Raw genomic sequence first — 14,999 nt, 5'->3', positions numbered from 1 at the left:
AATTGAGGTTTTGTTTTTGTTTTGTTTTTTTTCTATCTATGATACAATCATCTCTAATCATAGCTAACACACCCAAGCAGCCTTTTGCAGAATTTTCAACAGAAACATTGTTTAAAGTTTGACTTGGTGGGAAGGGGCATTTGGTTTTTGTTTTTCTTGAGGTTTGTTATTTTGTTGCTTTTTGTTGTTGTTGTTGTTGTTGTTGTTGTTGTTTAAGAACCAAGCCCAAGCATAATCAGTTTTAATTAGCTTTTTCATTGCTCTGACTAAAATACCCAGCAAGAACAACTTTGAAGAGGAAAAGTTTATTTGGGGCTTACAATTTCAGAGGTCTGTCCATAGAGGCTGACCCTATGGCTCTAGGCCCAAGGTGAGGCAGAACATCATGGGAGACGGACCAAGTGGAGGAAAGCTGCTCAGCTTATGATGGGGTCAGGAAGCAGAGAAAGAGATGAAGAGGCCACGGGGAAGATGAACCTTTCCCAGGCATGTCCCCAGTGACCCACCACCTCTAGTCATGTCCCACCTGCCTACAGTTAACCACCCAGTCAGTCTATCCAAACTAGAAGGGATTAATTAGGTTACAGCTCCCAATAGCTAATCATGTCACCTCTGAATAGTCTTGCCTCAACGCATTAGTTTTCAGTTGCCATTATATCTAAACCATAACATTCTGCCTCTGACCTCCAAAACCTCATGTCCATCTCACTATGCAAAATGCATTCAGTTTATTTCCAAGAGTTTCATAATCTTTTAACATTGCCCAAATGTCCAAATTCAAAGTCTTCTCTGAGACTCAAGGCTAACTCCTGGCAGTGAGTTCTTGTAAAAACCAAAAGCAAGTTCCATATATTCAATATATAGTGGCACAAAGTAATATTCCCATTCTGAAAGGGAGGAATAAAAACATAGAAAGAAGGGATGGTGCCAAAACAGGACCACAACAACTGCTGGCCTTGGTTTCCTATGTCTGTGTAGATCATGTAGGACACTTGGCTGTGAAATATCATTTACAAAGGGTATGGGTGTTCCTGCCCCTTTGGCCTTGCAAGTTGTGGTGCACGTGCACCTTCAGTATGGGTCTTTCTACAGCCAGCAGCATTTCTCAGCAGACAATCCATATTACTGGAATCTCTTAATTCCTGGGGTCTCCATTCCAACTTTGATTTTACCTATATAACTTCACACATCACTGTCTCGGAGAAAGGGCAGCCCTCAAGGACTCAGACCCTGCTATACTTTGGCCTCCCAGACCTTCCTTTGAAATTTTGGTGGAAGCTTCCATGATCACTTTTAACTTTAGCATCTTGCATTCCTGCAGAACCAGCACCATTTGGATGATACCAAAGTCTGCTTCCAGCTTGCACAATTCCTTGGCCCCCTGGAATCAGGGCTGCAGGGGCTTCTGAGTACCCATAGTGCTGAATAAAGGGAAGCAACTTCCTAGCCACCACCATTTTTCCTATTGTCTGTACAAGTACTTAGCGTCTCTTTAAGAACTATAAACTCCTAAAGCACCCTTCCTTGGCCCCAACTTTATATGTACTTTTCTGGCCAAGCTGAAATTTTTAAATCCTTTAGCTGTGTTCTTTGTTCCACTTTCTCATAGTAAAGCTGCTAGCAATATCCATGCCACTGACTGAATGCTGCGCTTCCTTGAAATTTCCTCCAGCAGATTAATCAGTCCATCACTTTTAAATTCAGCCTCATAAAGTCTCAGGATATGGGCAAAATGTGGCCAAGTTCTTTGCTAGAATATAACACAAGTGACCTCTAGTCCAATTCTCTTTGACATCTCATGAATTCAGTCCCCATTCCTGTTGGCATTCTATTCTTCTGAGCTCTCCCCAGAATTGCCCAATTTGCTCTACTTAGAGCATTCTACATCATGGCAGAAAACTGTAGTGATAGAAAGCTGCTCGCCTCATGACAGTCAGGAAACAGGGAGGGAGGGAAGGAAAGAGGAATCTACAGACAATACATACTCTTCCAGTGCACAGTTCCAAGGTCTTAACTTCTTCCAACATTCCCTTCTGCCTGCAGTTTCCAGTAGTCCATTCAGCTATCAATGAATTAGACCATTGAAGAGGTGAGATCCCTCATGATGCAGTCACTTCCCCCACAGCTCCACTTCTGAACATTGTAGTACTTGTTAACAAGCCTTCAACACAAGACTTTGTAGGGCATTCTAGATCTACACTATAACAGAAAAAAGGACTAGGTTTAGTGGTATACCCCTATAATCCCAGCGACAGGGGCTGAGGTAGGAGGATCCTAAATTCAAGATAAGCCTGGGGCTAGGGCACAGTGACACATGCCTGTAATCCCAGCAGCTCAGGAGGCTAAGGCAGGAGGATCGTGAGTTCAAAGCCAGCCTCAGCAACAGTAAAGCATTAAGCAACTCAGTGACACCCTGCTCCTGAAATCAATCCCCAGTACTCCCACCCAAAACAACAATGACAACAAAAAAGAGCAGCCTGGGCAACTTAGGGAGATTGTCTAAAAACAGAAAATAAAATAAAGGCCTGGATATATAGCTCAATGATAGAGTGCCCCTGGGTTAAATCTTCCAGTACTGCAAAAAAAAAAAGAGAGAGAAAAGGGATTAAACTGTCACTGCCAAGCTAATTAAAAACTCATTGTCATCCCTAAAACAACCTGAATTAAATCAAAATGGTGAATGGTATTGACATTTAGTTGGAAACTCTTTAGTGATTTAGTGTCTATTCTTGAAATTCGATGTGTGCATGTTACTGAGATTTAAACCCAGGGGCCTTCTCCCACTGAGCTGCACTCCTCATCAGGGTCTCTTTAAACTTCTGGTGCTGCCTGGAATTTTCGATCCTCCTGCTTCAGCCTCCCTGGTCCCTAAGATTATAGGCACTTGACTGAAATATGAATTTTAGAAAATTCCATCCTTAGCAACTGAATTTCAGAGCTTAAATCTCATCATTAAGCTTAGAACTTGTTCTATCCCAAGGTTAACTCCAGTATACTGTTGGGTAGTTTGTCAAAAGTGCTTTTGGGGTTTTTTTTTTTTTTGTCTTGTTTTGTTTACCATGTAACAGTAGGGAATGAACCCAGGAGTGGTGCTCTTTACCATCCCCCAGCTCTTTTTTTTTTCTTTGAGACAGGATCTCACTAACTGCCTCAGGCTAACCACAAACTTGGATCTTTCTTCTCCAGCCTCCCCTTGTTAGAAATGCTTTAGTAGAAATTAATATTGTCTAAGGACCTCTTTTTTAGGTTGTTAGCCTATAAAATCACTCTCCTAATTTTTTTTCCTTGCCTTTAGCATTTATCAGTGGTTAGGACAACCTCTCCTTTATGTAAACTTATTTGTAACTTAATACTACAAATATTAGTATGCACCTAAGATATTGGGCATATGGTTGGCACTCAGTGAATTTGATTAGATATAAATTTGAATTACATTTAGGCTGGCAGAATCTCAAAAGGTTCCTGTGATTTTTTTCACAGTTCATGACATTTCTTCAAATCTAAACCCCTGGCATAGAGGATAACATTAGAACCCCCACAAATCAAAGCCTCAATTCTGAAAACATATCCTCACCTAGTCATCCGTGAAGGTTAGCATAATGTGAGCACCAAAGCAGTGTTCCCTGTACATTTTATTTAACCTTGTGTGTGTGTATGTGTGGTACTAAGGATTAAACTCAGGGGCACTCACCACTGAGCTATATCCCTATCCCTTTCTATTTTGTATTCTAAGACAGGATCTTACTAAGTTGCACAAGCTAACCTCAAACACAAATTGTGATCATCTTGCAGTACCTCCTGAGCTGCTGGGATTACAGGCATAGGCCACCACACTTGGCTTATTTCATTTCATTCTTGATGCCACATCTCCCCTTCTTAAGCCCCATCCAGCTGAGGAACTGTCTTGAAATAAATAAAAAGGAGGGGCCGGGATTGTAGCTCAGTGGTAGAGCACTTGCCTAGTATGTATGAGGCCCTGGGTTTGATCCCCAGCACCAAATAAAATAAATAAATAAACAAAATAAAGCATTGTGTCCATCTGCAACTAAAAAAAAAAAAAAATTTTAATGAATAAATAAAAAGGAATGGGGATGTGCCTCAGTGATAAAGTACCCCAGAGTTCAATCTGTGGTACCAAAAACAAAAAAACAACCTAAATCCCATCCATGACACATGTGCTTTAAGAACATAGTGCCTTTCTGTTTTCTCTTTTTTGTTTTAATCTAAGTCTGATTAAAGGAAAGTTGTAATAACACTCACTTATCCCTTCAAATTCATGTCATTGTCTTAGTTTGGATTCCCTTCTATAAGGTATTTTTACACAGATACACACACAAAAAAAAAAACAAACCTGAATCTCAACAAGCCTCAATATATAACTACGTATATAACTACCATGTTATAGGAAATACATGGAGCGTGCTGAGAGAAAAAGAATTCATTTAGCAGGGGTAGGGTTGTAGCTCAGTGGTGGAGCATTTGCCTGGCATGTGTGAGGCACTGAGTACGATTCTCAGCATATAAATAAATGAATAAAATAAAGGTCCATCAGCAACAAAAAAATACATATATTTTTTAAAATTACTTAGCAAAATTAAGAATAGGAGAAAATCTGCAGAACAGATAATAAGACTCTTCAATAAATTAGTGGTGGGCTGGGGATTTAATTCCACGGTAGATCATTTGCCTAGAATTGGGGATCCCCAAATCCACGAAAAAGAAGAGGCAAGGGAGTTGAGGGGGAAGTAAAGTACTTCTTAAAATGTAAAAATATCTCATAAAGCAGTACACATTAATGATATGAGAAATAAGAATTTACTTTCTAATTTTTTAATTTTAGTTTCTTTCCTTTAGAGATGCATGCCCTGTGCATGCCCCTCTAGGGCATGCATACTTGAATGTATTGCCCTATCCCTTTCAAAGTTTTATATTAGTACAAACTATTTTTTAAAAATTTCTAGAATTTACTGGTATCATGCTCGAAATATAGGCTAAGTTAAGTTTAAAAAAAAAATTCTGCCATCCCCACAACAAACCTGTCTTCTCTCCTAACTCATACATTTTTTTAAACCTTTGTTGAAGTATAACATGCTCTTGTAAAAGTGCTCAGATTAGGAATTTAACCAAGATCTATGTAAAAACATTGAGTTTTACCAGCTTTCTAGGGACTGCCTTCCCAGTGTCTGTCTGTTTTGGAACTTTGCAATAATATGTGATCTTATAGTATATACTCTTGTCCTCATATATTTAAAAAAAATAAGTAAAAAGGAATGGGGATATGCCTTTCTATGATAATGGATTGAAACAGTTAATTTAGTCTCTTAATTGGGTGGTGTAAAATTCTATACTCCTTTATTGAAATTTCTATTTCCTAGCCAGGTACAGTGGTGCATGCCTGTAATCCCAGCAGCTCGGGAGGCTGAGGCAGAAGAGGATCACGAGTTCAAAGCCAGTCTCAGCAAAAATGAAGCACTAAGCAACTCAGTGAGACCCTGTCTCTAAATAAGATACAAAATAGTGCTGGGGATGTGAGTCTGTGGTTGAGTGCCCCTTAGTTCAACCTCCAATACCCCACCCCCACTACCACCAAAAAAAAAAAAAGTTTTATTTCCTAAATATTACCTATGGTTTTAAAATAATTGAATATTAATTATTAATATTAAATATTAATTTGTTAATCACCTTTATATGCATGTATATTCTTGGCTAAGAAAAAAGATGAAATCATATTTACAGATTTTTAACATTATGCTTTTTTTTTTTAAACTGAGGACCTAGCACATGCTAAGCAAGTACTCTACCACTAAGGTACATCCCCTACTTTTGTTTTAATTCAGAGAATTTTTTAATTCTCACTAAATGCTGAGGGTTTCAATAAATTGCTCAGGCTAGCCTCAAATTTTCACTCATCCTGCCTCGGCCTCCTGAGTCACAGGGATTATAGTTGTGAACCATCAGGCCCAGTTTGAGCAATATACTTTTGTGTGTGTGTGTGTGTGTGTGTGTGTGTGTGTGTGTTTGTGTGTGTGTGTGCGCGCGCGCGCTGGAGATTGATCTTGGGGGCACTCAACCTCTGAGCCACATCCTCAGCCCTATTTTGTATTTTATTACGAGAGAGGGTCTCACTGAGTTGCTTATTAGCACCTTACTATTGCTGAGGCTGGCTTTGAACTCAAGATCCTCCTGTCTCAGCCTCCCCAGTCACTGGTATTACAGACATGCACCAGAGCTCATGGCTTGAACAATATACTCTTGTAACTCATTAAATTATCTTAATTTTTTACCCACTTTTGACTTGTGTTACTGCCCACTCATGAATTATGTTTGAGGAGTTGAGATAAAGAAAACAACAGGTAGGCCTAGCAGAATTATAGAACTTGGCCTAAATTATAGAATTTCAGTTAGGAAAACTGAAAGTATGTTCATGTAGTGGCGCAGACTTGTAATCCTAGCTACTCAGGAAGAAGCTGAGGAAAAAGGATGGCAAATTCTAGGCCATCCTGGGCAAATTTAGTAAGACCCTGTCTCAAGTCAAAAAACAAAAAGGGCTTGTGATGTAGCTTAGTGTTTCAGTCTTCAGTGCTGATGGAAAAGGAGGGAATATTTATATGTATGTGGTTGTTTCTCTTTTCCTAAAGTATTGGTAAATTAATCTCTCTCAATCTCTATTTTTCGTATATTTTTCTAGGAAAAACAAATATCCCAGCATCTTGCGATGTTCTAATATTTAGATACTTCTACAATACAGTTGAGGCTATCCTGAAGTTTGGCTTTAGTACAAATGAGGTGAAATGTTAACCTGGCATTATTGCTGCCTCCATTGGGTCTGTTATCCTCATTTTACCCTCCCTGAAGCTTTGAAAGACTCACTGTTGCCAGTCATAGTGGCACATGCCTATAATCCCAGATTCTACTGCCTCAGCCTCCAGATCACTGGGATTTCAGACACCACCATAGCCAACTTCATTTTAATCTTTAAAGTGTGCTCCTTATACCTGGCAGAATAGCAAACACCTATTATCTCAGAGACTCAGGAGGCGAAGGCAGGAGGATCACAAGTTCAAGACCAGCCTCTGTACTTTAGCAAGACCCTGTCTCCAAACAAAAAGTAGAACAAAAAGGGTTAGGGATGTAGCTCAGTAGTAAAGCATCCCTGGGTTCAATCCCTATCACCAAATATATAAATAAAAATAACAGCATACTCCTCAAATAATTCTTTATTTCCTAATTTTGTAAAGTAATTTTAAGCCAGTTTCATAAAACAAAATACAGTTAATCTTAAACAGAGGGCGTGTGTGGCAGATTATAGGCACACACCTGTAACCCAAACTCAAGAGGCTGAGACAGGAGAATTGCAAGTTGGAGGCTAACCTGGGCAATTTAGCGAAACTCTGTATCAAATTTTTTAAAAAATAAAATCAAAAAAGGACTGGGGATGTAGCTCAGTGGTAAAGCCACCCCTAGGTTCAATCCCCAGACCAAAAATAAATACATAAAATAATCAAAAGGAGTTAGGGGCATGACTCAGTCATAGAGCACAACTGGGTTCAATCCTTAGTACCATGGGGAAAAAAATCCAATAATGATAAAATACAAAGGATTTAATATTTTTATTCATAGAAAACTTTTAATCTAGGCAAACAGGAATATATTTTATTTCTATCTCTTCTGCATTTTAGGAAATTGCCTTAAAGAAAAATTTACCACATTACCAATAATAACTTAACTATTTCTTCAAATTTATATCATTTAGATAGTAGAATCAATTTAAATGCTTTAATGTAACAAAGGAATAAGTAACAGTTAAGGTAAGTTGGTTTTATTAAATTTCATTACACAGCAACACCACATAAACAACTTAAGTTGCCCAGTAAATTCTTTGTAAATTGAGTTTTTAAAAGATGAAAACTTCTAGTAGTTCATACCTGTAATCCCAGCAGCCCAGGAGGCTGAGGCAGGAGAATTGCAAGTTCAAAGCCAGCCTCAACAACTTAGAGAGGCACTGAGCAACTTAGCATGACCATGTCTCAAAATAAAAATAAAATAAAAATGTGGTTCAGTGGTTAAGTGCCCCTAGGTTCAATTCCCCATACCAAAAAAAAAAATTAAACTAAATTAAAGCCTTAAAAGTAAGAAGTTATAATTTTTTTTCAATATAAAGAATTTAAAAGTAAGGAGTTATAAAAAAATTTATTTTCAATATAAAGAATTCAATTTTCTAAAATCTATCAAGAGCCAGACGTGTATCAGTGTTGCATGTCCATAATCCCACAACTCAGGAGGCTGAGGCAATAGGATTGCAAGTTTGAGACCAGTCTCCGCAACTTATTAAAGACACTAATTGGCGGACTGGGTCCACAAGCAGGTCTGGGGGTAAAGGGTTTTGTCGCTTTCGGAAGTTTCTTCAAGCAATCAGTATGTCAACCAACACAGATTTTTTCTTTTTCTTCATATGATGAAGATCAGGGATCTAAATTTAGCCAAAAAGCTAAAGAAGCACCATTTGTACCTATTGGAATGGCAGGTTTTGCAGCAATTGTTGCATATGGATTATACAAATTAAAGACCAGGGGAAATACTAAAATGTCCATTCACCTGATTCACATTCGTGTGGCAGCCCAAGGCTTTGTTGTAGGAGCGATGACTCTAGGTATGGGCTATTCCCTGTATAGGAATTCTAAACCTTAGAAGAAGAGATGCTGTCTTGGTCTTGTTGGAAGTACTTGTTTTTGTTATGTTAAAGTCGTATGTTTTTGTCAAAAAATAAATCCCTTGAGTGGGTTCAGGCTGTAACACAGTATTTTAAATAATGGCTTTTTTTCTTGCCCACTTGACTTGCCTGGTTATCAAATTTTTAATGACTTCACTGACTAGGTCATTCAGGGAAGTCAAGTTAACACAAAAGTTAACTGGATAGTGTTATAACACTCACCTTCTTAAGTGCTTATACAGAAATTACTTCTAAAGACAAAAGGCCAGTCCTGAAATATTCCCAATTTACTACTGAATATCATACACATACTTTGAATGTTGGGTAGGAATCCTATTTAACCCAGTTAATTTAACTTTTTTCTACCTGCCTTGTGATCTGGTTTAAGAACTTCAGTTTTTTAGTATTAGTTGACTCTTAAAGAACTATTTCATATTTCATAAAAGTGCATGAAATGTAACTTATAAATCTTCCCACAACTGAGAGAGAGAGAGGAAGGGAGGGAGAGTTTGTGTGTGTTTAAACCATACCTGCAAAGCTCATAACAGAACTGCATAAAAGTAGTATTTATTTCAGAATCACACTTATAAACATAATAATTTAATTATTGATTCCACTTTAGCTCTTTTATAATTGCAGAATTATATTTTTGCTGTTGTATTAGAACAATTTTTAAATGTTATCTTGAAAGAGAAATATTTATTTTAAGTGCTAATACAAAGGTAAATTAAGAACACGGTTTTAATGTGTGCAGTATATTTATTTTCTCTGTATGAATTGCAAATGTTAAACAAATTACCTAAAATGGAAGTGATTGCTGGTTTTGAGCAAGCTGGTCTGGTCAGACATTATATACAAGCCTTGGTAAACTACAGCATGCTTTAGTATGCTTGTAAAATTCCCTTGTCTAACCTAAACTTACATTTCATGGTGATAACATGGTATATGTGTTGTTATTAAAAAACGAACACATCAAATGTCTTGTATCTGTTTGTTTGGAAAAATAAATCATTCTTCAGAGTAGCACAAAAATTAGCACAATATCCACAACTTATCCAAGAAAAAAACAATGGTTTATGCTTTTTTTTGACTACCATTAATGAATACCTATGAAGTGGAAATAATAAATAATATATATTGAGTAAAAAAAAAAAAAAAAAGACACTAAGCAAATTAACGAGACCTTGCCTCAAAATAAAAAGGGCTGAGGATGTTGTTCAGTGGTAAAGCCCCCCTAGGTTCAATCCTAGTAGCAAAACAAATTTTAAAATAAAATCTAGAAAGGTTTTAAGTATAGTGATAACACCATAATAGCACATTCTCCCCATTAAAGTAATTTACACTCTTTGATTTTAGGAACTGGAACGAGCATGGAGAGAATATGATAAGTTGGAATATGATGTAACTATTACCAGGAACCAGATGCAAGAGCAGCTAGATCGCCTTGGTGAAGTTCAGGTACAAAAGTGTTAATATCGTAACTGGTTTTGACTGATATTATACATCTGCCTCACTACATACCCATGTACTCTTAACAGTTTTTACATTTTGGTTACCTAAAATGTGGATTTGAAGATGGGCTAAGTAACACATGCCTATATTTTCAGCAACTCAAGAAGCTGAGGCAGAAGAACTGCAAGTTCGAGGTCAGCCTTAGCAACTTATCAAGACTGTCTCAAAAGATAAAAAGGCCTGGGGATGTAGCTCTGTGCTAAAACACCCCTGTGTTCAATCCCTAATTCTGTAAAAAGAAAAAAAAATGTTTATTTGAATATGTTCACTGATAGGAATTTTATTCCCAATTTTATTCCCCCTTGTTCACAATTTTAATGCTTTATTCTAGCTGGGCTCATAGGTGCATGCCTGTAATCCCAGCAATTCAGAAAGCTGAGGCAGGAGTTTCAAAGTTAAACCAATATCCACAACTTAGTTCAAGAGCAGCCTACGAAATTCAGCAAGACTCTTCTTCAAAAAACTAAATCACAGTGGGTCAGGAGGCCAAGACAGGAGGATCGCAGGTTCAAAGCCAGCTTTTACAACTTAGCAAAAGCCTATCTCAAATTAAAAAAATATAAAAAAGATTGTGTGGCTCAGTAGTTAAGTGCCCCTGGGTTCAGTCCCTAGTACAAATAAAGAAAAATGGAGGGAGAGCAGAAAGGAGGGCTGGGGGTATGCCTCAGTGACAGAGTGCCCCTGGGTTCACTCCCCAGTATCCAAAAAAAGAAAAAAGTTATTTATTCTGTAGGATAAATGCGAAGTTTGGGTTGTTTTTTGCTGAGCTGTGTCAGTAGTTTCTATAAATTTGACTTCATATTCTTTCATTAGTCCGTCCGTATCACTTGGTATTGAGTTGTGAATTTATAAAATAATGGTTATAATTTAAAATAATATAACCCATTTTGTATTAAATTTATTTTTTACTAAACTATATTTAGTCTACTATCTTAATTGACCTATTAGAATGGGGAACATACAGCATCATTTGGTGATATAAAGATCCCGTTTGTAAAGAGGCAGATCTGAAGTCAAGTTCCAGGGGTTAGTTTTCTTATCTGTAAAATAGAAATTAGAAGATCTGTCTTAAAGTGTTGCTCTGAGGGGAGATAATACATTTTATAAAAATGATGCCACTATTTGGTTATGACCCTGTTAAATATGATTATCTGCATTGGAAACCCAGTCACTGGACTTACCAGAGAAATCAATACAACAGATAAAAGATTAGTAAGGGCCAGACAGGAGGATCATAAATTCCTGGCCAACCTCTGCAGCCTAGCGGAGACCCTGTCTCAAAATTTAAAAAAATAAAAGGACTGAGGATGTAGTTCAGGGTAAAGCAACCCTGTGTTCAATCCTTAGTACCAAATATATACATATACATATACATATATATATATAAAAGCCACAAGTAGTTATGATATTCTTTGAAAAAAAAATCTGGAAGACACATTCTGTGCATGGTAGACCAATGGAACCAGGATAGAACTTAGCAAGCATGAATATATGACCCTGTCTTAAAATAAAAAGGTCTGGAGATGTGGCTCAGGGTTGTTAAGCACCGCTGGGTTCAATCTTTGGTACCAAAAAATTCATAGATAAAGTTTAATATATAAAGTAGGCATAGTATAAGATTAACAGCAATAATATAATACAATAGAACAATTTGTAAAAATCAACAATTCATAAGTTTTAAATAATTTTATTATATAATTGTTATCGTTCTGTTTATTTAAAACTAATGAATTATTTATTTCTGGAATTTTCTATTTAATACTTTAGGATCTTGGTTGACTGTAGGCATTCAAAACTATGGAAGGCCAAATTAAGGATAAGAGAGGGCTACTATAAGTTTTCTATTTCTTTTGTTCTTCCCCTCAGAAGTTGGTTTTTGTTTTAACTTGGGATTAGTGAGTTTCTATTGTCTCTTTCTTCCTGTATTTTTTCCATTTTTAGTCCCTTCTAACCAGTATGCCTTCCTGGGATGATGCTAGGCAAAGCTATTAGAAAGATGCAGAATGTTACACTTAAGTCTGAAAAAATAAAATATTTTCTTTCTCTGCTTTAACTTTCATCTTTTCCACTAGGGTTGCAAAATTACAAGCATCACGTAGGTCATATTAAATATTCTTTCAATTAATCCATTGTAATTCTCATTTTTAAATATATAATTAGTGGAATTATAACTGACTTTTTTTCTTGCATGTGGTTTACCATTTTTACTGATAGACTGAATCAGCAGGAATTCAACGTGCACAGATTCAGAAAGAACTTTGGAGAATCCAAGATGTCATGGAAGGGCTAAGTAAACACAAACAGCAAAGAGGCACTCCAGAAACAGGTAAATTAGCTTTGCTTTTATTTTGTCATAAAATGGAATAGTGCACATTGTTGAGTTTCTTTTTTGTTTTGTTTTGTTTTGTTTTGATTGATGATTGGTTGGTAACAGAGATTGAAACCAGGAGTGCTTTACCCCTAGGCCACATCCCTAGCCCTTTTATTTCTTCTTTTGAGAAAGGGTCTCATTAGGTTTCCCTGGTTCTCCTACAACTTGAATTCTCCTATCTCAGCCTCCAGGGATGCTGTACCACCCACCTGTCTTTTGTTGTTTTAGTGTAGGTTTTACATCAGAAAACAAACACTCTTATAACAATGAATTAGTACCTAAGTTTATAAAGTAAAATCAAAAGCTCTGCCAGCCCTACCTACCTACACACACACACACACACACACACACACACACACACATTGTTTATAAATTGTAAATGTTTAATTTGTAATTAAACATTTAAAAAAACATTTAATTTAAAACAAAAATGTAAAAAAAGAAATTTAATTTAAAACAAAAATCATTGTTTATAATTATAAACATACACAGTATTTTGGCGTTAGGAGTTGTTTTTGTCTTCAGCTTCTCTTCTGAATTTTATTAGAGGAAAAAAGGTGGAGGGAGTTGTGTTATACCTATTTTTCCACAATGCTTTTTTTCTTTTTCATGATACATAAACTGCCTAAGTATTTATTATATAACTGAACTATAGTTTAAGCCAGGGGTGGTAGCAATGCCTGTAATGCCAACAGCTTGGATGGTTGAGGCAGGAGGATTGTGAGGTCCAATCCAGTCTCAGCAACTTAGCAAGGCCCTAAGTAACTCAGTGAGACCCTGTCCCTAAATAAAATACAAAAAGGACTGGGGATGTGGTTCAGTGGTTAAGCACCCCTGGATTCACTCCCCGATACCAAAAAAAGAGAAAAAGAACTCTAGTTTATTTATCCATTACTATATTGATGGATTTATATATACTTTGTTTCTAGTAACAACAGAATACACTTGCTAGTACTTAGTGCAATTCACTATCTTCCATTTTGAATGATATATCCAGATTGCTCTTCTAAAAGATATCAAATTATGCTTGCACCAATAATATTTGAGGAAACCCATTTCTTCATGCTCTTATCTAAATCAAATATTTTAATGTTTTTTAAAAATGTAATTGACCTCAAATTCTGAATATATTAATAGAGAGACTCAACTGAAGTCTGCATTTAAAATAAGTGAAATGAAATTATTCTTATAGATTTAGGAAAATGTGTTTAGTGTAAGTAGTTATGTTTTCTAATTTTTTCTAATAGGTATGGCAGGATCAAAACCTTTCTCTACAGTTAAGTACAAAAGTGAGGTAAGCTGGGATTTTTTTTTCCTAACTATACATTATTTTAAATGTTGAACACATGAATTATAAGTAATTACGTTTTCTCTTTTCTAACCATAACAAAGATGTTTTTTTAAAATATATCAAAGTTATTTGAATCTTGAAATTTGCTTCAGTAATTTGGTGCTTCTAACATTTTGCTTCCTGTAATGTAAAAAAAAAAAAAAAAGTAGTGCTTTTCATTCATGTTAGATCTTTAACATTGTCATTCTTTTTCTAAGTAATTTGAATATTTATCATGGTTTCTTATAGTTTGTAAAATTTGTAGGATGATTGATAAGTTTACTTGGTCTTATGCATGGCATTAAGAAAATAGCACTACAAAGAGATACTGTCAACCTAAGTGAAACAATCTATGGTTTTTGAATTTTGTGTGATGTCAAAAAGAAATGTTTCTTTTTCTCTCATAAAAATTGCAAAAATATTAATAAGATTTTTTAAACTAATTATTTCTTCTCTTTTTTAAACGAAATGGAGTAGTTTCACTCAGTAATCTGTTTCATTGTTGAGTTTTAGTGTAAAACTACTTATATGTTATGGGAAAATAAAACCAAAAACACTTAAAACCCAATTATTAGCTATCATTAAAATCTTGGCTTTCACTTTTCTCTTTGAGATTTTGGCTTGGCAGTATCCCTTTAAATATCTTAGAGTAAATTTAGGTTAATATACCATTGCAAAGAATTTAGATATGCTTAATTTAATCTGCTTGTCTAAATAAGGTGACTATTCTACAATCTTTAGGAAGAGGAAGTAGTCCCACCTCGTCCTCCACTTCCTCGGTCCTATGACTTTACAGAGCAGCCTCCCATAATCCCCCCTCTGCCCAGTGATAGCAGCTCCTTGCTCTGTTATAGCAGGGGCCCAGTGCATCTTCCTGAAGAAAAGAAGATTCATCAAGTTCAAGGATATCCAAGAAATGGATCTCACTGTGTAAGTGGCTGGAATAGCCACAGAATAATCAATCAATCACACATGCCCTCTCATTTTTTAAAATTAATTTATTTTATATTCAAAGTATAGTTTTATAATACCAATTTTAACTGGAGCTTTTGTTTTATATATAGTTTTATCATTTG

At 36.0% G+C, this 14,999-nt stretch overlaps 1 protein-coding gene across 37 annotated transcripts in view; it reads left to right on the top strand.

The window, feature by feature from the left end:
- Positions 1–14,999, top strand: part of Plekha5 (pleckstrin homology domain containing A5) — a 236,999-nt gene that overhangs the window by 198,265 nt on the left and 23,735 nt on the right. For 14 of the 37 annotated variants that reach the window (XR_013423041.1, XM_078015141.1, XM_078015145.1 and 11 more), the window contains 5 exons: positions 5,380–5,484; positions 10,067–10,168; positions 12,437–12,548; positions 13,841–13,887; positions 14,665–14,853. Coding sequence is in view for 35 of the 37 variants with exons in the window: in XM_078015141.1 (XP_077871267.1) it covers positions 5,380–5,484; positions 10,067–10,168; positions 12,437–12,548; positions 13,841–13,887; positions 14,665–14,853 (555 nt within the window). In the remaining 2 variants the exon portion in view is untranslated. The remainder of the gene's footprint in view (positions 1–5,379; positions 5,485–10,066; positions 10,169–12,436; positions 12,549–13,840; positions 13,888–14,664; positions 14,854–14,999) is intronic. The other 23 variants (XM_078015158.1, XM_078015167.1, XM_078015160.1 and 20 more) reach the window with 4 other exon arrangements.

The sequence above is a fragment of the Ictidomys tridecemlineatus genome, chromosome 6, assembly GCF_052094955.1.
Source record: "Ictidomys tridecemlineatus isolate mIctTri1 chromosome 6, mIctTri1.hap1, whole genome shotgun sequence".
Classification (NCBI taxonomy): domain Eukaryota; kingdom Metazoa; phylum Chordata; class Mammalia; order Rodentia; family Sciuridae; genus Ictidomys; species Ictidomys tridecemlineatus.
This window is presented reverse-complemented; position numbering and strand designations above follow the sequence as displayed.